This window comes from Emys orbicularis, chromosome 5 (genome assembly GCF_028017835.1).
Source record: "Emys orbicularis isolate rEmyOrb1 chromosome 5, rEmyOrb1.hap1, whole genome shotgun sequence".
Classification (NCBI taxonomy): Eukaryota; Metazoa; Chordata; order Testudines; family Emydidae; genus Emys; species Emys orbicularis.
Genome location: NC_088687.1, coordinates 11,542,914 through 11,557,713, shown reverse-complemented (window position 1 = coordinate 11,557,713; position 14,800 = coordinate 11,542,914). Strand labels below are relative to the sequence as shown.

Genomic DNA, 14,800 nt, shown 5'->3' with positions numbered 1-14,800 from the left:
CCCCCTCCCTTTTACAGCCTATAAAGAAATTAATGTTCTTAAAATGCTGCTGCGCCAGCACCCCAGTCATCACTTCTCACAAGTCATGATTCATTTAGCTCTAGCCACTGCCTGTGATGCCGGGAGTTCCGCTATGGACCTTGGCAGGAATGGGCAGTTTAACTGGAGTGACCGTTACTGCTTCTAAGAACATAAGAACAGCCATGGTGTGTCAGACCAATGGTCATCTCGCCTTGCATCCTGTCTTCTGACAGTGGCTGGTGCCAGATGCTTCAGAAGAAATGAAGAGAACAGGGCAATCATCAAGTGATTCATCTCCACCATCCAGTTCTGACTTCTGGCCGTTGGAGGCCTGGCTTAGGGACACCCAGAGCATGGGGTTGTGCCCCTGGCCACTTTGGCTAATAACCATTGATAGGCCTATCCTCCATGAACTCATCGAGTTGTTTTTGTTTTGTTTTTTACTCACCCAGTTATACTTTTGGCCTTCCAAACATCCCCTGGCAAGGAGTTCCACAGGTTGACTGTGCGTTGTGTGAAGAAGTACTTCCTTTTGTTTGTTTTAAACATGTTGCCTATTAATCTCATTGGATGACCCCTGGTTCATGTGTTATGTGAAGGGGTAAAGAACACTTCCCTATTCACTTTCTTGACACCACTCCTGATTTTACCATATCCCCTCTTAGTCATCTCTTTTCTAAGGTGAACAGTCCCAGTCTTTTTAATCTCTCCTCATATGGAATCTGTGCCATGCCCTAATCATTTTTGTTGTCCATCTCTCTACCTTTCCCAGTTCGAATACATATGTTTTTGAGATGGGGTGACCAGAACTCCATGCAGTACTCAAGGTGCAGGCGTGCCATGGGTTTCTCTGAAAGAACCCAGCCAGCAGCATCAGGGGCGTGCTCCTCTGCTGAAAACTCTCTTGCAGGGGGCACGTCAGGGTTCCACTCTCACCCTTCCTGTTCAGGGGGTACCGTACGTAAGGCCACTAGGGAGACCCCCTGGGGTGCCTGCAGCATTCTGACCGAGTTCTTCCTTTCGCCAGCTCCAACTTGTGGTCTTTTGGCTTCCGCAGTGTCTGGCCAAGGTCTGTGGCTTAGATGAGTGCACGCTAGCTGAGGCTCAGTCCGGATACAATAGAGGTGAGGACAGTGGGATGGGGGGGAAAACTCAAGGAGACAGCAGATGCACTATCTGTCCCTTTAACTGAGGGCACTTTGGCTACTGAAGTCTGCAGTCTAGGGGTGCCGTTAGGAACCTGGCAGCTTCTGGCTAGCCAGATGGCTGTGGTAGCCTAGAGAATTATTTTAAATATTCCCTTGGCAACGAAGCTGCTTCCTTTCCTATCAGATGCGGACATGGCCACATCTACGTGGCATAACCTTTGGCTGCTAATAACCTAAGACCAGCTTGCTTCTAACCAGTCACAGTCAGACACAGCAGAGGACAGATTGTGGTATTTTCAAATCTTACAGTGCTGTAATCATTAACAAAAAATATTCACGTTCCAGCCTAGGAGGCAAGAGGTGAAATGACATACATCTGGGGGTCTTCACCAAAGCCCGAAAGGATATTTGTCCACTTGACAAAAAACACCCTGTTTTGGCCCAATCATCCGTCTTTACCAACTCTCTTCCTCCCCCTCCCCCCGACTGAAACAGCATGAGGGCATTAAGGCAAGAATCAGGGGCTTTGGCAAGACTGTTTGCACAGCGTTTGCTTACACTACTCCCAGTGCCGCCCTTTTTTCATTGCGATGACGTACCATAAGTCTTTGCCAATTAAACACAGAAAAAAGCTGACATGTTCTTACCCAGACATTTCATGATATGGTACAGCTGGTCAATGTCCGAGTCCCCAGGAAACAGGGGCTCTCCTGTAAGCATTTCTGTGACCAGACAGCCAATGGCCCACACATCCACAGCCCTGAAAGAAAAGCACCGAGACTGAAACCAGCTCCGGCAAAACCATCTCAGGGTAGTTTCCTTCTTACATCTGAGCCCAAAGTTGCCGGTGTTCATTGCCCAGAAGGTCACTGCAGGCTGCATGGCCTGACGCAGCACTGCTCAGGACAGCGCATGGTTTTGGCATGTGGCAAGATGACTGTTTTCAGTTTTAACCACGCATAAAAAAAGTGAAGATCTGTTTAATCAAAACCTTAGTTCACAAATGATACCACCCACCCTCATGTAACACAACACACTGTAGTATTTTTCCCCTTATTAATGAGGCAGAAGCTGAGAAGCTCTTTCCTAAGGAGGGATTTGTTTTTAAGATTTATTTGCTGAAGGTGGATTTAAGGTTCTATAAAGAGATAATATGTACATTCATTTTTGTAAAGGGACCAAACCAGGATTTCGCCCACTGAAGTCCATGGGAGTATTGACCAAGTCTACAGGATTGATCCTCAATGCAAAGAAATCCCATTAATTCCACACACCTCCCGTCAGGGCCCCACACATATCTGTCCAAGTTCTGAGGAGCCTGCCACCCATCTAATTAGCATTCTCCTCCACTATACAACCTGCAGCCTTCAGAATCCACAATGCTGTTAGCCTCTTTCTGTCTGAAGAGGATAGGAAGGATCTATCCATCCATCTCAGGAGTTTCCACTGCCTTCGCCCATCACCACAGTACCCAAGCAGCTTCCATGTAAAACAGATTGGCAATAGGGAGGCCCCTAGGGGACTTTAATGAGTCTCTGGCTCTTCTATCTTTGTGTGTTATAGAAACTGTACTGGGGGGTGGAGGTTGTTTCGGAAGGGGAGTTGTTGTGTTATTATAGTTATGGTGGAAAAGCCTTCTTATAATTTGTCTGCAAAGCAGGGAAAACCCTCGGCAATCTCTTCTGCCCATTTTCTTACTTGCCATACTTGGTATCGCCAACCAACAGTTCTGGAGCTCTGTACCATCGCGTTGCCACATAGTCAGTGTAAGCTTCACCAGGGGCTGCCAGAGAACGAGCGAATCCAAAATCACAGAGTTTTACAACTCCTGATTGGGAGACCAATATATTTTCCGGTTTAATGTCTCTGTGTATTATCTAACAAGAGAAGCAAAAAGTATAATTGAAGCATTTCCTGTTTCTCTATCACGAGAATTTACATTCTGTAGACCGACCCACCAAAAAATCTAGTGCCATTGTATGTATGTAAAAACTAAGCTTTCACTTGCACAGTGGATACCAAAGCTGAGTCTTCAAAAGACGTTCATGCATACACAATCCGTGCACAAAGCACGTGCCAAAACATGCATGTGGGTGCACAAACACCCATTTTGCATACAAATTATCATTTTGTGCATGGGAGTGTGTCCTTTGCACATGAAGTTACCTAGCACAGATACTTTGCAGGCACAATTTATGTGCCTGATTTTGAAAATCTGCCCTTACAACTTTTATTCTTTAAATAAATGGTCAAGTGTTGTGCTGAGACATCTCAATGCTTTGGGTTTATCATGCAGCTGAAAGTAAAGAATTTCTATGCACTAAAACAATATTGATTTCCCAAATATACAAGAAAATGCTTCTTCACACAATGTGAGATTAAACGGAGGAACTTATTGTCACAGGAAGTTGAATCCAACAATTTAACAAAATTTTTAAAAAATGAATATTTAAAGAAACATCATGAATATCCAGAATCAAAATTAACAACAACAACAAAAATTTAAGAGCTATTAAACCTCATACTTCAGGGCTTAAATAAATCTCTAACCATTGGAGACCAGGATGAGACCTATGTGAAGGACAGATTATCCCACATCTGCCTACTACAGAGTTCTTACATCTTCCTCTGAAACAGTTGGTGCTGGCCACCATCAGAGACAGGCTAGAGGACTGGATGGACCTTGGGTCAGAGTCACTCTGGGACTATGAAATACTGTCACTATTAACATTTGCATACTTAACATATTTCTTTCTAGTTGAAGCTTTACTTAAAATAGGTACCTTAGCAGCTACTCATCCATTCAAGTTGTTGTTTTCTTAAATGCAAAGTTAACCTCATCAATCTACTTACATTGTGACTGTGACAAAATCCTATTCCTTTTATAATCTGAAATAAATATTTCCGAACTCTATTGTAATCTAGTCCATGTGGAAACAGCTCAAGGTCGTCGAGGAGTGTGTGATCCACAAATTCGAACACCAGATACCATCGTTTCTTCTTCTTACACACTTCCAGCAGGTTCACCAGATTTTCATGTCGAAGTTGCTGTTATATAACAATAAATACTTTAGGAGAACATATCAGCATTTACCAGCATAAGAGATCTAGAGCCCGAAAATTTAACTGCAATACACCTGGTATCCCAAACACCCTCTCGTCTTTGACATGACACTCATGCTGATTTATATTTAAAATTGGGTCCCGAGGGTCTCCTGAGAACGGCCACACTGGGTCAATCCAATGGTCCATTTAGGCCAATATCCTGTCTCTGACAGTGGCCAGTGCCAGATGCTTCTCCAGAGAAAATAACTTTAATTTCATAAGTCGAAGAGGCACATGTACACATTTTACCATAGTCAGAAAAAGCAACTGAGTAAATACACATCCATATTTAGTTTACAATAGAAAAACTGACACTGGCAATCTCATGATTGTATTCATAAAGGGAATTTTCAAAGCCCACCTCCGCTCTTTGGTAGATAGTTCACAGCAACTGGATTTAGATCTCTACAGTTCATGAGTCCTTGCCCTGTGAAGGTGACCAGTATTAAGTTGGGCCCCAATCCTGCAAAGACTTCAGTGAGTGCATAAACAGAAGCATGCACTTAAATTAAAGGGGTTATTCGCAGTGTGTAAAGTTAAGTATGGGCTTAAGTGTTTGGGTCAGGATATAACCCTAACAATAAAATCCTGCACAGACCTGTCCATGGGAAGGATTTCTGCCCCTGTAGGGGCAAACCAGAACCCCAAGAAGTCCTCTAGCATAGATGACAAGGGGGCTAGTTTTTACTAGAAAATTCAGTCACGTTAGATCACATCCTCAAGGCATTACAGTAAATAACATGCTGCCAAGCACAACTTTCCGCTCAGGGTAGACAGGGGCAGTCATATTTAACCTTAACTCAGCTGGCCAGGAACAAACCTTACCAGACCCACAGTATTACCCACGAACAGTTAACACAATGTTAAACACAGCTTGTTCCTGTCATGTCCAACATTGTCTTGGTTAGCCCGGCTCCTCAAAGTCATGTTCTAACACAATCTAGCAAATACAAGCCCCAGCTGTTCACAATCACCCATCCCTGCCAGTTCTACAGGAACAGAGTCTTCCAGGGATGCTTCTGGTGTATTGCAGCAGCTCCGTTAGAGGAACCGCTGAAGGCAAGTACTTGTATCTGAGGGAAGGGCCTACACGGTTAAAATTCTTCACCTTTATCTTCTCCACCTGTTGCAGGAAAGAGTAATGTGCTGCCAAAAACCATACAATTCTTCTCTTCCATTCCTTTTCCTATTCCCCTCTCCACTCGCAATTACAAAAATCTTGTCTATAATAATGCAACTTACAGAGCTGTGCCAATTCACCACCATACTCATGTGCTTGTAAGTGTTAACTCCATACCTTACCCTTTGGCTGCACGTGTTTTTAGACTGTAAACCCTCTGCAGCCAGGATACTTTCTTCTCTGTGACTTTACGTGGCCTGGAACAATGGGGCTCCAATCCTGACTGGGGTCATTGGGCATTCCCATAATGTAAATATTTACAACAAATAATAATAGTGCTGCAATACCTTTAAACTAAACATACAAATGGAGAGTTCAAACTTCAGCATTCTTCTCTAAAATTCTGTTAAGACATAGTTTAATGAAACCTGTTTATCTGGCACAGTCAGGTTAAACAGTAACATACCAAAGAGAGGGAGGCACCTTTGAGATTTTTTTTAAAAATGATGGTTTAGAAAAAGGGTAAGTCAAAACTGCAAATGAAGCCATGGAGGTGTGTTTTCTACTCATTTTACCGCCATAGTCTAACAAGAGAAAAGTCCAACTCAAGAGCGTTTTACATTTGTATTATTAGCTTATCTGTAGAGGCAACAAAACAAAACCCACACTGCTAAAAAGAGAGTTGTAATCCATGTTGCAGTTGGTAATATTTCTGAAAAGTACTCAAGAAATCATACAAGACATTTTCAAAGTGTTGTATTTGGAAGCTACCGTATGAACACCAACCCCAAAACTCACAGTATCTAAGGCCTTGTCTACACACAAGTCATACCGCTTCAATTATACCAGCATACTTAAAGTGGTACAATCCCTCTAATGTGGATGCTGTTACACTAGTATAAACGGGCTTAGGGCTTGTCTGCACTACAGTCTTGGCTGAAATAGCTACGCGGGCAGAGCCCCCTAGCATAGACTCAGCGTAAACTGGCATATCTACAGCACCTGTCCTAACGACATTAGCTAAGCTGATACAAGCACTCTTCTGTTGGCATAGTTGTGTCTACACTGAGGGGTTTGCCAGCATAGCTGTGTCTGCTGGAGGGAGGGAGATCCCCTCCCCCCCCCCCCCCACCCCACTCCTAGCCAGCATAGCTACGCCGACAAGACTTTATAGTGCAGACGAGGCCTTAGGCTGGCACAGTTTATTCCTGTTGGGGAAGGGGAATACCCTAGACCAGTATAATGCACCTTCATACCATCTTAACTGTGCCAACACTAGGGGCTGTACCGTATATACTGTATCAATAAAAAACCACCATAGTGACACTAGTACAAAAACCGTGTGCAGGCTGAGCCTAACAGTCCATCTGAACAGCACCACCCTGCAATCATGCAGAAAGTGACCTCTGAAGTATAATGCTTGACATTGTCACTTACCAAAACAACAGTGGAAGTTGTATATGCAAATGCAAGAATGCAGGAACATAAGCAAAATATCCTGTAATACTCCAGTCCTATTAGCTATTTTGCTGGGAAACAACTCCTTCTGGCTCTTTATGGATTAAAGGGGAATGTACCGGATGGGCCCAGAAGGGGAAATCTCATTCGAGAACAGCTGAGGTTGTACTGAAGTGAGGCTGGGCTGAACGGATGGAATGAGATTTAGGACCAGCTCATGACTATAGCCCACCCCAGAAGGTGCAGAAGGACCACACAGCAGGGGGAATTCTCTCCGACTTTGGAACTGTGCACTTGGTACTTAGATGACACGGTGACAAACCCTGCATTAGACAGACACAACAGGCTGACTGGAACAACGCTTCCTCAGCTCTTGTCCACTCACGCCCCTTCTCTACCTACGCTACATTGATGACATCTTCATCATCTGGACCCATGGGAAGGAGACGCTGGAAGAATTCCACCATGATTTCAACAGCTTCCACCCCACCATCAACCTCAGCCTGGACCAATCTACACGGGAGGTCCACTTCCTAGACACCACCGTACAAATAAGCAATGGCCACGTTACCACCACCCTATACCGAAAACCCACCGACCACTACGCCTACCTTCATGCCTCCAGCTTCCACCCCGGACACACCACACGATCCATCGTCTACAGCCAAGCACTGAGGTTGTCATAACTATAAAGGGAAGGGTAACAGCTCTCCTGTGTACAGTACTATAAAATCCCTCCTGGCCAGAGACTCCAAAATCCTTTTACCTGTAAAGGGTTAAGAAGCTCGGGTAACCTGGCTGACACCTGACCCAAAGGACCAATAAGGGGACAAGATACTTTCAAATCTTGGGGGGGGGAAAGGCTTTTGTGTGTGCTCTTTGTTTAAGGGGTCGTTCGCTCTTGGGACTGAGAGGGACCAGACATCAATCCAGGTTCTCCCCATCTTTCTAAACAAGTCTCTCATATTTCAAACTTGTAAGTAAAAAGCCAGGCAAGGCGTCTTAGTATTACTTTGTTTTCTCAACTTGTAAATGTACCTTTTACTAGAGTGTTTATCTTTGTTTGCTGTACTTTGAACCTGAGACTAGAGGGGGGTCCTCTGAGCTCTTTAAGTTCGATTACCCTGTAAAGTTATTTTCCATACTGAATTTTACAGAGATGATTTTTACCTTTTTCTTTAATTAAAAGCCTTCTTTTTAAGAACCTGATTGATTTTTCCTTGTTTTTAGATCCAAGGGGGTTGGATCTGTATTCACCAGGAGTTGGTGAAAGGAAGGAGGGGGGATGGTTAATTTCTCCTTGTTTTAAGATCCCAGGGGGGTTGGAACTGTATTCACCAGGAGTTGGTGAAAGGAAGGAGGGGGGATGGTTAATTTCTCCTTGTTTTAAGATCCCAGGGGGGTTGGAACTGTATTCACCAGGGAATTGGTGAATGTCTCTCAAAGCTACCCAGGGAAGGGAATTAGCTTTGGGATGGTGGCAGCGGACCAGATCTAAGCTGGTAGTTAAGCTTAGAAGTCTTCATGCAGGCCCCCACACTTGTACCCTAAAGTTCAAAGTGGGGATACAGCCTTGACAGAGGTACAATCGCATCTGCTCCAACCCCTCAGACAGAGACCAACACCTACAAGATCTTCACCAAGCATTCTCAAAACTACGATACCCACACAAGGAAATAAAGAAACAAATCAACAGAGCCAGACGTGTACCCAGAAGCCTCCTGCTACAAGACAGGCCCCAAAAAGAAACCAATAGAACTCCACTGGCCATCACCTACAGTCCTCAGCTTAAACCTCTCCAACGCATCATCAGTGATCTACAACCCATCCTGGACAATGATCCCTCACTTTCACAGACCTTGGGAGGCAGGCCAGTCCTCGCCCACAGACAACCCGCCAACCTTAAGCATATTCTCACCAGCAACCACGCACCGCACCATAACAACTCTAACTCAGGAACCAACCCATGCAACAAACCTCGATGCCAACTCTGCCCACATATCTACACCAGCAACACCATCACAGGACCTAACCAGATCAGCTACAACATCACCGGCTCATTCACCTGCACGTCCACCAATGTTATATATGCCATCATGTGCCAGCAATGCCCCTCTGCTATGTACATTGGCCAAACTGGACAGTCACTACGCAAGAGGATAAATGGACACAAGTCAGATATCAGGAATGGCAATATACAAAAACCTGTAGGAGAACACTTCAACCTCCCTGGACACACAATAGCAGATGTAAAGGTAGCCATCTTACAGCAAAAAAACTTCAGGACCAGACTCCAAAGAGAAACTGCTGAGCTCCAGTTCATTTGCAAATTTGACACCATCAGATCAGGATTAAACAAAGACTGTGAATGGCTATCCAACTACAGAAGCAGTTTCTCCTCCCTTGGTGTTCACACCTCAACTGCTAGCAGAGCACCTCACCCTCCCTGACTGAACTAACCTCGTTATCTCCATACTGATTTATACCTGCCTCTGGAGATTTCCATTACTTGCATCTGAAGAAGTGAGGTTCTTACCCACGAAAGCTTATGCTCCCAATACTTCTGTTAGTCTTAAAGGTGCCACAGGACCCTCTGTTGCTTTTTACAGATTCAGACTAACACGGCTACCCCTCTGATACTAGACAACAGGCATGGAATTCTAAAGCCCAGTCAACTAATAAAGAACTTGAACAACAAATTTCAGAGTAGCAGCCATGTTAGTCTGTATCCGCAAAAAGAACAGGAGTACTTGTGGCACCTTAGAGACTAACAAATTTATTAGAGCATAAGCTTTCGTGGGCTACAGCCCACTTCTGCATCCGAAGAAGTGGGCTGTAGCCCACGAAAGCTTATGCTCTAATAAATTTGTTAGTCTCTAAGGTGCCACAAGTACTCCTGTTCTTTTTTTGAACAACAAAGTAAAAGAACCCGATCAAATAAAGATGAAATGCTGGGAATAGCACTGTTCACTCTTTATTCAGTATTTCACGTCACTTTAAATCTACTCATCAGTCTTGTAACTGGGTGAGCTGCTTTATTGAGTCAATAGGCTGTTAAACAGGACAGATTTGTTGTAACTTATGGAGAGGAATTTATTTTTACTAGGTCTGCCATACACAGCAAAAATCAATCAATTCAGTTAAGCAGCATTTTACAGAAGAAGGAGTGGAATTAAGTCTATTTTGCCTAGCCAAGTGCTGGGTTACTTTTAATAACAAACTGAACACACGTTCCCTAAGATCAGATGCCTGCTAATTGACTGCTGGATAAGTCCTATGGACTCTGGAAAACTGGGCCTAAAATTCCACATCATGGATATACAGGCTTCTGTCCTACTCAGCTGTGCCAATATTCCTGGCATTTTCAAACACCGAGGCTTTTATAAAATTCACTCTGAAAGTGACTCATTCAATCAGCATAGTATTCCCAGCATAGTATTCATAATAAGATATTGTATGTATGGTATCCCATCACCAGGTTTTCGTGGTACCAAAGAACAGTACATCAACAACAGCTAAACGCACAGTGGGAGCTGTCAGGAGAAAGCGGGAGTTCAGGGTATCTGAGAGGAGGGCAGCTGAAAAGTTGTGGGAGGTGGTTAGAGTTTCTGGTCCCCAGGAGGTGCAGAATGTAGGTATTGGGGAGGAGAGGCACCTCAGGGGTCTCACCTCCTTGCAGGGAAGGGGGAAAGTGACTTCGTATCTGTGGAAAAGGAAGCATGAGCTGCCTTGCCACCCCAGACACCCATGACAGCAGCCAGGGATCCTAAAGTGCCACACCCCCGACAAAGAGAGGTAAGCACATTAGCTGAGTGTTCCTGCGAAAATGATCAGCAGTAAAATAGTTCATGTTCATATTTAATTTGTCATTATTAGGTTTCAGAATCAACACCACTTGAAACGAAGAGGCACAATTCACACCTATCCTACTGTAAGGTCTGAGGCCTTTTTCTGCAGTAATCAGCAGCAGCCGCAGTTGGACAGCAGCAGCCATGAGCTAAGAAGCAAAGAATCACAGCCTCACATTCCATCTAAATTGTCCTATCAGGCTGTTAAGAAGGCACTCCTATCCTAATAGTTCCCACCAGCACCAGATAAAGAAACAGATCGTAAGATGTTTAAAGAAAACTTTGTTTGACAGCATTCTGTCTGGCAAGGAGTCACTTAACATTTGTGATTGTGAAATCTATACTTCTTTATTGTTTTGCCTTTAGGGTCCCTACTTCTCTATTGTTTATCTGTATGGTTTCTGTCTGATTCTTGCATAACTAATTTTGCAAGATTTAAATCAACTAAGGTGCTGGGGTCTGATTGGTTAAAGAATTGTTTCATAGTAGGCTAGGATTGGTGAAAAATACTGTCTTGTAGTACTTCAGTTTAAAATGATTGGTTAAGATATAGCTAAGCAGGACCCAAGTTTTAACTATATGGGGTCCAAAAGGAAGTTCTTTGGAAGCTAAGTCCAGGACACAGCCCAAGATCAGAGCTGCCAGACCTCAATACCCTGGCAACCATACCAGGCAGAAGCCAGAGCCCCAGACAATCTAATCTTGACTAGCCATCAAGAAAAGTATGTCTGCCTTATTGGGAGTGGGGAGCATTGCATTCTTAGCATGTGCATTCTGTTATGGTGATTGTTAATAGAGGTTAAGGATATTATTGTGTAAGGCTCTTTCACTGGTAAAAGGCCCCGCAAACCCACAGAAGATTACACCCTGAGCCCTAGGAACTGGGTAAGGGTGGCGGTGCCTAAATTAACGAGGTTACGCCTTGAGCCCAGGGAAGGATAAAGGTGGGGGGCCCTAGAGTGTGCGGGTAACACTGCAGCTACAGTTTCAGGCTATTTACAGATTCAAGCATGGGTTTACTCATTGCTTAGGACAGGAATATTTGCTTCACAGCCGTAAGAGCTAAAGAGGGTTTTGGCTTTTTTGTTTTGTTTTTTAATTAAAGCTTAGATTCTGGAGAAAATTCCACAGCTGTTAAAGACACCGGACTCCACCCATGTGGAGCAAACGTAACAAGATTAATTCTCCTGACATGTATTTTCACTGACTGTCTACATATACTGGACCATGGCATATTAATAGTAAAAAGCTGTTTGCCAAGCTGTCTTTCATCCAGGAACAAAAGTTAATTTCTAAGATACCTGGGAGCGGGGTATGCCCGGGACTTGATACCACACAGCATGACTGCTAATGGACTGGATAAAACCCAGGGTCAAACTGGCTTGCCTCACAGTAGATTGGGGAACCAGAACTTTTCCCTAGTGGTTGTAACTTATGCTCAGCATCTAAGCTTTCATTTGAACTTTTTTAAAGGATAGTTGTGTCTTACGGATGTGAAGATTACATTCATTTCACATTTTCAGGGTTAGGTGATGAAGCCATATCTGCCTGAATCTGCTGACAGCCTGAAACAAAAACTCTGCAGTATGTGTAAATTGTACCCCTTCATTTAATAAGGGGAGATGACACTGAAGCCTAATGACAACACTGTTTCACTGCTGATCAAAATTGTACAAGACAGAGGGAAGGGCCCATTGTGGAAATCTGCACAACATAGTGTGAAGAGCATTTTAGTCTGGTGTTATGAGTGGGTAGAGGACAAGGGAATACCAGGACTTAGTTTGTTCCCATCTGACCCAGGATAATACTTTATCCTTTGCAATGCCCTGTACACCTCTACCCCGATATAACGCTGTCCTCGGGAACCAAAAAATCTTACCACATTATAGGTGAAACCGCGTTATATCGAACTTGCTTTGATCCGCCGGAGCACGCAGCCCTGCCCCCCCGGAGCACTGCTTTACTGCGTTATATCCGAATTCGTGTTATATCGGGTCATGTTATATTGGGGTAGATGTGTACCGAGGTCTATCCTTGTAGAGTGCAAGGAAACTGTGGCTAGTACACAAAGCGATGGCCCACATTCTGAACTGGGCAGACTCTGTATTCTGTACTGGCTGCCAATCCCAAGTAACTAAGGGATTACATCATCTCTTTTAATCCACACCACTGGGGCTAATCACATTTTTAGAGGCAAGGAAATACTTCCATATCAGGAGAGATGGAAAAGACTGGGAATCTTTGTTCGGAAAGGAAATGAGTGGAAGGGGATGTGAAAAAAGTATATAAATTACTGAATGACACAGAAAAGGTAAATCAGATGGTCCTGTTTACCCTCTTATAGTACAGAAGACAGTAAATTAAACTGGAAAGTGACAAAATCTAAAACGGATAAAAAATGGTTTTAATAAACCACAACGTATAATAAGTCTATGGAACTCATGGCCACAAGCTATCACTGAGTCCAAGAGCACAGCAGGATTCAAAAAGGATTAGAAAGGTGTATGGAGAACAGAGAATATCCAGTTGCATTAAACAGAACAAACAAATCTAAGGATTATAAAACTGCTCAGTGCATGGCATAAGTCAACCACTAACTGATGGGGCTTGGAAAGAAATTTACCCCTCTGGGTAGATTATTCCACAATTATCTATGATGCAGGTTTTCTTGCACCTTCCAACGAAGCATCACATACTGGCAGTTATTGGAGATAGGATCCAGATATCACTGCTCTGAACTGGTCTGCCAATTCCTGTGGTTTTAGGTACAGTGTCACACACTTCTGTTGGGCTCCTGTACACCTCTTGCTGTCAGAAGTCCCTTTTTTAATTTGTCACATGCAATGCTCCACTTCCAGTCATCTAACAATACTAATATGTTTCCAATTGACAGATGAAGAGAATATCTGCCAGCAGCACACCTTTAATGGCAGACAAGGGGGAATCAAGTTTGCAGCTTCATTTGCGTCTCATTTCCCTTCCTCCTTCCCTCATGAATAGAGAGCACACAAACACATTCCTAACAAAGTCAGTGTCAGCCAACTAACTGAGAACAGCACCTAACCAAACAGAAAAGTAACTCCCAATTGATCTGGGCTAACTGCCAAATCAATCTACCATTGGTATTTTTAAAAACAACAGTAGCTGACCATACCTAGATTGTTTCATCTAGATTGTTGCTATATTCTAAATGTAAACATAAAATGACTTACCACTAGAAATTTAATTTTTTTCAAAAGTAATTCAAATTCTAAAATCACAAACATCCTGTAATTTCAATGCAGAGACAAGACACTACTCATTAAAGATCTCTCAATACATAGTTTAGCAAGGTTTAAAAAAAATATTCCCTAATACACATTTATAAAGCCGTCCAAGATTATAGTGATATATAGTTATGAATACTCTACACATAAACATAAACAGATGATAATGGATCATTACTAGCTTTACTGTAGTTTTTGCATTTTTGAATTGTCTAGGGCTGCGAAATGTGACAATCTAAGACCCTGATTTAGGAAAGCAACCCCATTCAAGAAAATATTTAAGAGAACGTAGTTAACTGCTTTCCTGAATCAGGATCTAAGACCAGAATATACTTTTCTTCTTAACCCTAGCAGCTGAGGCTACCATATTACTGTAATACCTTCCCAAAAAATCTTCTGTACTGAAGTTTTCAGTAACACAACTTATCTAAATAGATGGTGTGCCTCTTATATAAAGCTATCTTTCTTAGAAGAATGACAATCAAAATATGCATCAAAAACCACCATTTACTTCAAACTGTTTCAGCGTCTGTAAAACTTAAATTCCTAGACTAATCCTGGGACTTTCATATAGAAGTGTATTTCCTGTAAGTGACTGCTGCGCACACCGGGTAAAATGGACCCGGTGTCTGCATGTTACTTTGAACTCACCTTGAGTAGCTTGATTTCTCGCATGGCAATTTTTTTAACCATTTTATCATCCTCACTTTCCAAAAACTTCTTGATGGCGACTATCCTTCCATTGTCTTTATTTCTACACTTCATTACCATTCCGTAGCTTCCTTCTCCAACTAGCCCAAGGGTCTCATACTTTTCCATTTTAACTCCGAAACA

At 43.1% G+C, this 14,800-nt stretch overlaps 1 protein-coding gene across 1 annotated transcript in view; it reads right to left on the bottom strand.

Annotated features, from left to right (window-relative positions):
• CDKL2 (cyclin dependent kinase like 2) overlaps positions 1 to 14,800 on the bottom strand; it is a 31,591-nt gene extending 16,791 nt beyond the window's left edge. Inside the window, exons 1-4 of the mRNA XM_065405266.1 lie at positions 14,618 to 14,800; positions 4,023 to 4,217; positions 2,868 to 3,046; positions 1,817 to 1,929 (exon numbers count right to left, since the gene is read on the bottom strand). Of these exons, the coding sequence (XP_065261338.1) occupies positions 1,817 to 1,929; positions 2,868 to 3,046; positions 4,023 to 4,217; positions 14,618 to 14,785 (655 nt within the window). The 5' untranslated portion in view covers positions 14,786 to 14,800. The remainder of the gene's footprint in view (positions 1 to 1,816; positions 1,930 to 2,867; positions 3,047 to 4,022; positions 4,218 to 14,617) is intronic.